Here is a 10,393-nt window from a genome sequence, read left to right as displayed (position 1 = left end):
AAGGTATTTACATCACTGGGAACAGTTTGGTCTCCCTGTTCCAGTGCAATAAGCAGCGGATATTCAGAATATGAGTAGTAGAAATCTTGAGTTATTTCACCTTGTAATAGTTCAACATGGAAATTTCTCCCGAGCTTGAGACCTCTGTAACCCAAGGCCTACGGAAATCCCATCTTGGATATCCAAGGGCACCTGTGGGCCAAATCAGACACCACCTCTTTCCTGCTTATGATTTTTCAGCGTAATCCCATCACCTAAAGAATAAGATCCTATACTTATTATATAATGCCCCTTACAATCTGGCCTAAATTCAATTACTAATAATTCTCTCACACATTACGTTTTCATCTCCGTTTTTGGCTCTTTACACAAAACTCTCAGTCCACCTTTGTTGTCTGACAACAGCCTATTTATAGAGGACTTTGCTTACACATCCGCTGTAGGAAGAAAACCTTCACTAAACCCCACCACTGTCCTAAATGTCCTTAAGTCTGTATTCTCATAGTATCCTATGGGTTTCTCAATTTTTCAGTCACGTCTTGTTTTATATTTAAATGATCCACTTGTCCATCTCTCACACTAACAGTCTAAGCTGGGAAAGGCTGGATTGGATCATACTTACCTTTGTATCCCTAGTGCTTAGATCAATGCCTGCAAATATTTCCCTTTTTTTTTTTTAATCCATATGAACAGACTCCACTTTCTTCTGGTTGGTTATGTTCTGAGATCCTGTCACAGAACTTGGTCTTTTATCTCAAAAGTTGAAGGTTCCCATAGAGCCAGCTGCACAGTTCCCAGAGCACTAACAACACCACAGCCAATTACCAGGAGCGGGCTGCCCTGAGTTGGTCTCCCAAAAGACAAAGTCCAGGGCTTGGAGAAGGAGCAGGAAAAGAACAATGGAAGCTGACCAACCCAGATTCCTATTTCTATTATTTCTTTTCACATGGCGACTGTCCCCAGAAGTTGCTGCAGAAGTTCAGGAATCATCAGGTAAAAGAAAAAGCACTTGGGTGACCATATGGTGAAAATGTTGTTAGGGGAAGGGAAGGGAACATGGGAGTGCCCTGGGTTCTTTTGCTCCAAACAAAGAACATTTCTAGGAAATGGAAAATGGATAAAGATCTGTGTTGCCCAGTGGAGAAAAAAGAAATCTAGAGTTGTCCTTCAGAGAGAAACCATAAGGTGGGGTCACCCTCCATATGTTAGTAAAACAATAAGGCTTTGGGATAATGGCAGTGCCCCTAGAGACCGTCATCTCTTTGGCCTTGGTATAGAGAGAAAAAGTAGAGATGCCCTCAGCATTTAGAACTCCTCCTCTCCCACACCTTCTGCTTCTCTCTCTCTTCCCTCTCTAGATGGTTCTGCTGCTTCTCAGAAACCCGTGTCACTCACAGATGTCCCAGCAACCATGGAATTCATTGCTGCTGCTGAGGTGGCCATCATTGGTTTCTTCCAGGTTTGTCCAGATACCCTGTTTCTGTTCCCATAAAGAACCAGGAGCTTCCTGGCCCAGAGCAGCCATAACAGTCACTTGCTGGCCAGATGATCCTGCACTAGAAGTCAAGGGGTACAGAGTCTGTACCTCTCAATTGAGACCTCTCAATTTCAAGACATTCCCCGCCTCTGAATTATGTCTTTCTCATACTTGCTTCAGGAGTTCTGAGGCTCCTCATTATAGGAGTGCTCTGAATCTTAAATCCTGTATCGGGACTGCTGAGGCAGGAATCAGAGTAAATCCAGCTTCTATCACCAGGCCACACAGTAGCCAATGGTTAATCTCTGTCTAAAACCTTACCAAATAGGGAGTCCCTCATCCTTCTATCTCTCTGTTTGTTCTGAAATGTTGAGAAAGGATGACCTTTTGAATATTGAAGGCGTTAGCCGCCATCTTCCAGATTGGCTGCCTGGCTAACGAAAGCAGCCATACATGAAAGGGCATCACTCTGGCATTTTTATCTTGCTTTGAAGGTAACATCTGGTTATTCTCATTGATCAAGCCCCTGCTCTTATTGCAGACCTTCTTATCCATTTCCATTAATTAGTTACAACACGCCATCACCTTGGCGATTCTGGGTACACAGCCGGAAATGGCTGCAATGACATGCAGGTGGGGAGGAAGGCGGGGAGCCCATTTCTTAGCAATGAGAAATCAGAGCTGGAGACCACAACAGCCACCCTCGGGAAGGCAATGAAAGTGGGAGTGGAGGAATTTGCAATAACTTAAGCAGCCACCAGATGCCGTTGGTCATTTGATCCATGAGTAATTCCATGCTAAGGAGAATTAAAAGTGGGGGGTGCTAGATTAACACTTGTTCATAGCCTCGAATGAACTCCATACACCGTCTCCAAGGAGCAAGATACCAACTCCCTCTGCTTGACCCCAGAGGCAAGGCTAGTCAGTGTCTTTTCTTTTTTGCACTTCCCCTCCTTAAGGCCAGAAAGATGTCAGGAAAGGATATTCTCCCTCCTGTTCATTGCTTGGAGCTGCTCTGGGCAAAGGTCCTCTGACAGCAGGGAAAATGATGCCAGCTTGTCATGGAAGGGCTGGAATCCTTACTCAGATGTGGCTTCCCTGCTCCCTCCTGCAGGCCTTTCTAGAGTTGGAACAACACAGGAACAGTATCTTCACGGGCACTATCTCAGGCTTAATGCAGGGAAAGATGACCATTCTTCCACATCCCACACAAACCTTTGTTAATAAAACTTCTAGGCTTCCATTTTAATTTCCTTTATGCTTTTTTTTCCCCCTTTTTGGCCCTTTGACAGCTCCTATTTCTATTTTTGCATTTCTTCTTTCCTCCACAAATTGTTTCCAAAACTTTTGCCTCCTCGGGTGGTCAATGACAATGTAGGAAAACTCTGCAGGCCTGTATGATTTGTGGGTCCCTCTCTGCTAATAAACTACAAGCTTTATGATAAGGCCAGACAGGAGTTTCAAGCTGAGCTACAGTTTTGTAGCTACCTATTAGCCCACTCAGCCTGGGAAATTCAACAATCCCACTGTGAATTGAGCCTGCAGTCTTGGAGGTAAGTGCTGTTTCACCTGATACGAAATCAAGTCTATGATTTTTTTTTTTTTAATAAGAGTGAGCACATTTATTCTCTATTTCTCTCCTCTCCAACATAATCCCTGTGGGGTTTTTTTTTTCTTCTTGCTCTTAGGATTTAGAAATACCAGCAGTGTCCCTATTCCATAGTATGGTGCAAAACTTCCAAGACGTGTCCTTTGGAATCAGCACCGATTCTGAAGTTCTGGCCCACTACAACATCACCGGGAACACCATTTCCCTCTTTCGCATGGTAAGTTGGGTGGGCTGCTGGAGGCTTCTTCCTGTTTTTCCTTAGGTTATGGATTCATGAACTTGTGAGCCTAGAAAGGGCTCTTTGCCTTTAACACTAATGAGGGTGCCAGGGACCAAGGAGTCAGGGACAACAATGACAAAAATGGAGGCTCCACTGAAGTTTCCCAAACAGGTGCTGTCATGAGGTGGAAGGAGGACTAGACTGATTGTCAAGGGGTAGGATTGCAACATGGTTTTGTCACTGACCAGCCAAGTGACTTGCACAAGTCACTTGACATTTTTTAGCTTCAATTCCTTCATCTGTAAAATAAAAGAGTTTGACCGTGTCATCTCTGAGGTCATCTTGAGATCCAAAATTTTATATTTTTATATCCTTGGGAGTTCACATACATTTACCAAACATGTATTGAACAACCACTGTGCCCTCTGCAAGATACTGAAAATAAAACATGCTAAATATGTTCTCTGTTCTCATAGGTCTTAAAATATAGTTGAGAATGTAAACATAGTTTACAAGTATCTACAATGCAAAGTCGTTAAAAGGATACATGAAATGTAGGGATTCTGGCAAAAAATAAAAATGATGAAGGAGAAAACTGAACTGGGATTTAAGGGAAAGATAAAATTTGGACAAAATAGAGGAGAATTCGTGTCCAAGGTGGGAATAACATCAAACTTAGGAAACAGTGATCAAGCCAGTTTGACTGGATCTCAGGGTAAGTGTTTAGAGAAAATAAATATAAGAAGTTTGATTGAAACCATATTATGGAGAAATGTGAATACCAGGTTAGTGGGTTTACATTTAACTTGGTCGGCACGGTAAAGCCTTTAAAGCCTTTAGATCCGGGAGTAACATGAATAGGAATGTATTTTAGCAAGATGATTTTGGCAGTGATGGCTAGGATGGATTGTTAAGCAAAAACACAAGAGTAGAGAGGACTTTTGTTAGGCTGACAAAATCAACCATGTACTAAAGGTTGGAGCAGAGGGGCTCTGCAGTAGAGTGGGGACAAAAGAAAGTGAAGAAAAGGATGACCTGGGTGGCTTAGTTGGTTAAGCTCCTGCCTTAGCCTCAGGTCATGATCTCGGGTTCCTGGGTTCCTGGGATCAAGTCCCACCATCAGGCTTCCTGCTCAGTGGGAAGTCAGCTTCTCCCTCCCGCTCTGTCCCTACTCTCTCCCCTCCTCCTTCTCCTCCCTTTGCTCCCTCCTCCTTCCTCTTCTTCCTCCTCCCTCCTGCTCATGAATGCACAAGCATGCTCACATACTCTCTCTCTCTCTCAAATAAATAAATAATTTTTATTTATTTTATTTATATTTATTTAATTTATAAAAATAAAATAAAATAAATAAATAAAATAATTTTTAAAAATTTTTAAAAAAGAAAGTGTAAAAAAAAAAAAAGAAGGCAGGTCCTTCTAATGGTTAAACATGAAATTTCTGGATAGGAGGCAAAGTTTAAAGCCAGGGTATGTAGGAATAGTGAGAGCATATACAAAAATAGGGCTTTAGTTAGTTGTAAAATGTGTATTACTGGTGGAATATTAAGATAAAGATGTATATAATCTACTGGAAATGCAAAATTGGGACAAAAGATAAAGTTATCAAGATCTCTGTACAGTCCTTTCCCTTCTAGCTTCCATCTTATATATTTCAATTCTCATCCAAATCTCTTTTAAATGTATTTTATATTCAGTGCCTCCAATTTTCTTCAAGCTCTTAAATACCCTGCTATCTGATCTATGCCCCACACTCCATTAAAACTGCTTTGTTCCAGGTCAGCATGGCCTCTATATTTCCAAACCCAATGAACACTTTAAGTCTTATCTAGGTAAACGTCTCTGCCATATTTGACATTGTTGACTCTCTAACATTCTTTCTTTCCTTAACTCCTAGGAGCCTACTTCTGGTCTTCTTCTTTTCTTAGTCTCCTTGAGACCTCTGCCTCCATGTACACTGCTTCCTAACCCCAGTGCTCTCCCCAGTCTGGATTATAGAATTTGTGTTCCATAGAAGCCCGAACTATTTTGTTTACTACTTTAATGACAACCTTAAAAAAGTGTCGGTCATGCAACAGGTGACCATTGTTTGTTGAGTGAATCAATGAATGAATGAATGTATTTTCCTTAGGTAATACAGTTCTTTTTGTTTGACTATTATGTGTCTGCTGAGGATCTGAAATATTTTATCTCTAGCCTGGGACCTCTCTCATGATTCAAATGCTTGCTGTATATAACTATTTGGGATATTTTCTTTCAGCGTTACAGCCCTAACATGTTCAAAACTGAATTTATCATCTGCACCTGCTGAGTTACGCTCTTTCCTTTAAAATACTTTTATTGAATGGCTATGTTCATTTGGTTTAATTTTTGCCAGTTGTACCTCAAATCTAATTGAAACTATATTCCCCTTCACTCTTTCTACTTCATTCCTCTTTAGGCTCCTAGCATCTTTGGCATAAACCATTTCAATAGCTTCTTAATTATCTCCCTTTGCTACTTCGTATCCAATTTCTAGATTGGTATCACAAAGATGTATTTAAAATGCAAAGTGGACCACAACACTCCCTTCCTAAAAACTCTTCAATATTCTCCATTTCTTACAGAATAAAGCCAAGATATTTAATGGTACATATAGTCTTTTATGACCTGGCCACTACCTGCTTCTCTAGTCCCTTTTCTAGCACATCCCGTGGTAGGTTTTACCCTACCAGAGTGTGATGATACAATTCCATGACTTCACACAGGCCCCTGCGTAGCATGCCACCACCCTGAATGCCACCACCCAAGTCACTTAGCTTCCAGCGGCAAACTCCTCAGATCCCGGTGAGTCAGCTGAGGCATTGCATCCTTCACGAAGCCTCTGTGGAATCTTCAAATCAGCCTACCTGTGCCTCTATACTTCCGTATCTCTATTTACATTTACCACTTTATAGAGCATGTTACGTTTCTCCGTGTCTGTCTCACCTAACAGTGACATTAGACCATGAGCTATCCAAGGGCAGGGACCACGACTTACTCACATTCATACTCCAAAGCTCCACAATATGCCTCTGGCCATAAAGACACTCAGAAGGCTTGAGAAACTGAGTCACCTCCCAAAGTCCATCTGAGTCCCTAATCCTTTGCCCACCGGGACGGTAGCTGCAGGTTGTTCTTTCCACCATTGTGAAATAGGATTAAACCAAGCTCTTTGGTGAAAAGCTTTGGTAAGGCAGGTATGGAAGGTTAGACTAATGCCTTTCATGTGACTGCTGAACCCCTGGGAGTAAACCTTCCATAGGAAAATGCTAATCAGCTACATGTCCACAAGTTCTTCTTTTCCCAGTTTGTTGTTTATAAATCTCACAAAGGCCTGATATAAAAGTCTTAGTACTAAAAAAGTTTTTTAAATTAAAAAATTTAAATGAATAAATAAAGAAGTCTTCATGCTACCAAGATACACAAGTGGGGAAGAGAAACCAGTATGGTTGCTTCCAATGTCTCTACCGGCTTTTCGATCTCTAATGGGTGCATTAGCCTGGCTTTCAGTGTATTCTTTATAAAGGCCTGTTGATGACTTCCCAGGGCTGTTACAGGTCTTTAGCAACAGTTTTTTGTTTACCACTAGTGTCGAACCTACTCTGAATGAACTCCTGGGAATCCCGTGGATGAGATCATTGATATACCATACCAAAACCAAACACACTGGCTCCTGCCCTATTCCCTTGGCTTGGTCTGGGAGAGGTTCAACCTATGCCATGCCAGCTTTTAGATAAACGTATCTTTCTCAGTTTATACTTTCAAAACTTTAGTCCGTATTCTAACAGAATTATTATTTAGGAGTTTCAGATGACTTTTTCTTTTTCTTTTCTTTTTTTCAAGGAACATCAACCAAAACTATTTTTTAAATTGAGAAATGTGAGCCTGTTGCGAGTATCTTCATCTTAAATGTACAGTCCCTTCTGTATGTTTTGTTTCTTTGTTTTCAAAAAAATTTTTTTAAGATTTTATTTATTTATTTGACAGACAGAGATCACAAGTAGGCAGAGAGGCAAGCAGAGAGAGTGGGGGAAGCAGGCTCCCTGCTGAGCAGAGAGCCCCATGTGGGGCTCGATCCCAGGACCCTGGGATCATGACCTGAGCAGAAGGCAGAGGCTTTAACCCACTGAGTCACCCAGGCTCCCTGTTACTTTGTTTTTAGTGCCTAACTTATGATAGCACTGTGCTAGGTGTTTTTCAGTGTTCTATCATTTAATTCTCAGAAGAATCCAATGAAATAATTATTATTATTCCTGCATTATCAGTAAGGACACTAAAGATCCGTATTCTGTATTCTCACAACTATGGAATAAACCGACGTCTGATTCATACCCAGCTTTGCTGTCTCCAAAACACGCCATTTCTATGATACTGTAGTGACTTTCTGAAGTACTTAAGCCTGACAAAAATCTTTCTTTTTACTCCTAGATTCTATCAGGCTCATTCTCCAGCCTATTTATTTAAACCTTCTCCTAAACCATTTCTCTATCCCCCCTGGAACTACTTAAACCCTAGGATTATTTCTCAGGATTTAATCTGGACATTACATATTTTGGCAAAGAAATCTCAGGATGTAGACAGAGAATTTCCTATTTTTTTTTAAGATTTTATTTATTTATTTGACAGACAGAGATCACAGTAGGCAGAGAGGCAGGCAGAGAAAGAGGGAGAAGCAGGCTCCCTGCTGAGCAGAGAGCCCGATGTGGGGCTCGATCCCAGGACCCTGGGATCATGACCTGAGCTGAAGGCAGAGGCTTTAACCCACTGAGCCACCCAGGCGCCCCAAGAATTTTCAATTGTAAGAACATATTTAGAGATAAGCTGGAATCACAATAAGTGGAAGAACAGTAAGACTGTAATGAGTTGACATGACTGGATGCTTTGAACTGTTAGAGCCGGGGCGCCTGGGTGGCTCAGTGGGTTGAGCCTCTGCCTTCGGCTCAGGTCGTGATCTGAGAGTCCTGGGATTGAGCCCCACATTGGGCTCTCCGCTTGGTGGGAATCCTGCTTGCCTCTCTCTCTCTGCCTGCCTCTCTGCCTACTTGTGATCCCTCTCTGTCAAATAAATAAATAAAATCTTTTAAAAAAAAAGAAAGAAAGAAATGTTAGAGCAATACGAAGCCAGCAAATGCTATATTGGTGGAACACATCACCCTCCAGAAATAGTGCGGGCCAACTATATAAATGGGATCAGAAAGAATTTAAGTCAATGAAACAATAATAAGTTGTGTATGACAACCTGTTTGGTGTGTATGACAGCTTGTCTTTTGTGAGTGTGACTGCAGGCAGACCCTCTACCCTGACAGCACCCTCATTGTTGCCTTAATGGAGATGTAATCCTGGGTTGAATAAACCATGAGCCTGTTCTAAAATGGAATCTCAGATATTATTTGAATGTTTATCCTGCTTTGGGTTTCCTCAATCACCTCTATTTTAAGAAATATAATTAGCCTAACTTTGACCCAGTGGGATAGTAATGGAAACACAGTGAAGGCATTCTTTCATTCCTTGGATAGTTATGTGCTGGATTCCAGTTATAAGAAATGCACCTTGCCAAACAAAGAGAATCAAAAGGAACTAGTGCATAAAAATAAGCTAATAAATGTAAGAAGTGAGATCTATCAAATTATTAAGTATTTTTTCTCAAGTATATGTATTACCAAATATATGGTGAGCTAAGCAGTTTGTAAAAACAAACCCAGGAACATGAGGGTATTTGTCTCACAAATGATTTCTCAGTGCTATTCAAGACATTTAATATTATAACTGTGGTGTAAACTAAGATGACTTTAATACATTTTATGAAAAACTGGGTTCTTAATTAGAGAAATACATAGGAATTCAGAGGAATATTGCTGAAGTACCAATGAACAGGAAAAACTAATCTGTTGTAATGATACAGTGTCTAAAACATTTAAAATAGCCCACTTCAAATACTCTTGGGAAGATTCAAAATTATATTTTAAGGTGGCAACCCCTCTGGTATACTTTTTCTGTTTTTCTTCTGGTGCCTCTTTTCTTGGGGAGAGAAAGAATATGATATCTCAAGTAAAATTCTTTCCAAAAACTGGATAAATATGTAAAAAAAAATTTTCCCCAGCTCTTGGTTTCAGGGTCGGATTTTCTGTCCAGTGCATTATACAAATAATTCCCTTTACAGAAGGGAGATTTCCTGTTCAAATGTTGTTTCCAGGAACCCTACACATGAATGTTCCAGAGTTTATTAGTTTAAGACATGGTGAACTAATCCGCCATGTTTCGTTACAAGAAGCACTACAAACTGGAGAGACTTCAGAAGACTGGTTTTTATTAAAACTCTTTGCTACTTAGAGAATGTTATCACCCCTTAACATCCTTGGCCTCCAATATACTGCATTCCTGAAGTCCAGAAACACCTGGAGCAGCGGGCACTTCCTGTTCTCCCTGTTCTGGGAAATGGTGAGGGACTGCCTGGAAAAGAGCAGAGAGGGAGGGGCTCCTGGCCACAGCACAGCTCGGTTAGCTGAGACGCAGCCACTAGGCCTGCAAGTTCCTAGACAAATAATCAGGAAATATTTAGACACATGAAATATTTAAAAGGCTCCGGCTGGGATTATAATAATGATGATTTTGATGTTTGCAATTAGCAAAACCTTAAGTGTGAAGGAGACATGCCAGCTGGCAAAGCAGCAGCAAAGAGACTGCTCATTCTCTTTCTCTCCTGACTCTTACTGATTTGAAGAGGAGGATGGGAAGGGAGGGGTTGGGCAAAGACCCCACAAGAAGACTTTTCTCTTATTTGCAATTTCTGCCCCAAGCCTTCTACTCAGAACTTTGTGAATATTAAAACAATTAAATATATGAAGGGAGTTCACATTTTTTTTTAAATTTTATTTTTTATAAACATATAATATCTTTTTATCCCCAGGGGTACAGGTCTGTGAATCGCCAGGTTTACACACTTCACAGCACTCACCACAGCACATACCCTCCCCAATGTCCATAATCCCACCCCCCCAACCCCCTCCCCCCATTAACCCTCAGTTTGTTTTGTGAGATTAAGAGTCACTTATGGTTTGTCTCCCTAAGA

The 10,393-nt window shown here is 41.0% G+C and overlaps 1 protein-coding gene across 1 annotated transcript in view; it reads left to right on the top strand.

Annotated features, from left to right (window-relative positions):
• The first annotated feature begins 86 nt into the window (after positions 1-86).
• LOC111142044 (endoplasmic reticulum protein 27) overlaps positions 87-10,393 on the top strand; it is a 22,791-nt gene continuing 12,484 nt past the window's right edge. Inside the window, exons 1-3 of the mRNA XM_022494972.1 lie at positions 87-993; positions 1,359-1,459; positions 3,166-3,303. Of these exons, the coding sequence (XP_022350680.1) occupies positions 900-993; positions 1,359-1,459; positions 3,166-3,303 (333 nt within the window). The 5' untranslated portion in view covers positions 87-899. The remainder of the gene's footprint in view (positions 994-1,358; positions 1,460-3,165; positions 3,304-10,393) is intronic.

The sequence above is a fragment of the Enhydra lutris genome, unplaced genomic scaffold, assembly GCF_002288905.1.
Source record: "Enhydra lutris kenyoni isolate GAN:26980312 unplaced genomic scaffold, ASM228890v2 scaffoldscaffold7, whole genome shotgun sequence".
Classification (NCBI taxonomy): domain Eukaryota; kingdom Metazoa; phylum Chordata; class Mammalia; order Carnivora; family Mustelidae; genus Enhydra; species Enhydra lutris.
This window is presented reverse-complemented; position numbering and strand designations above follow the sequence as displayed.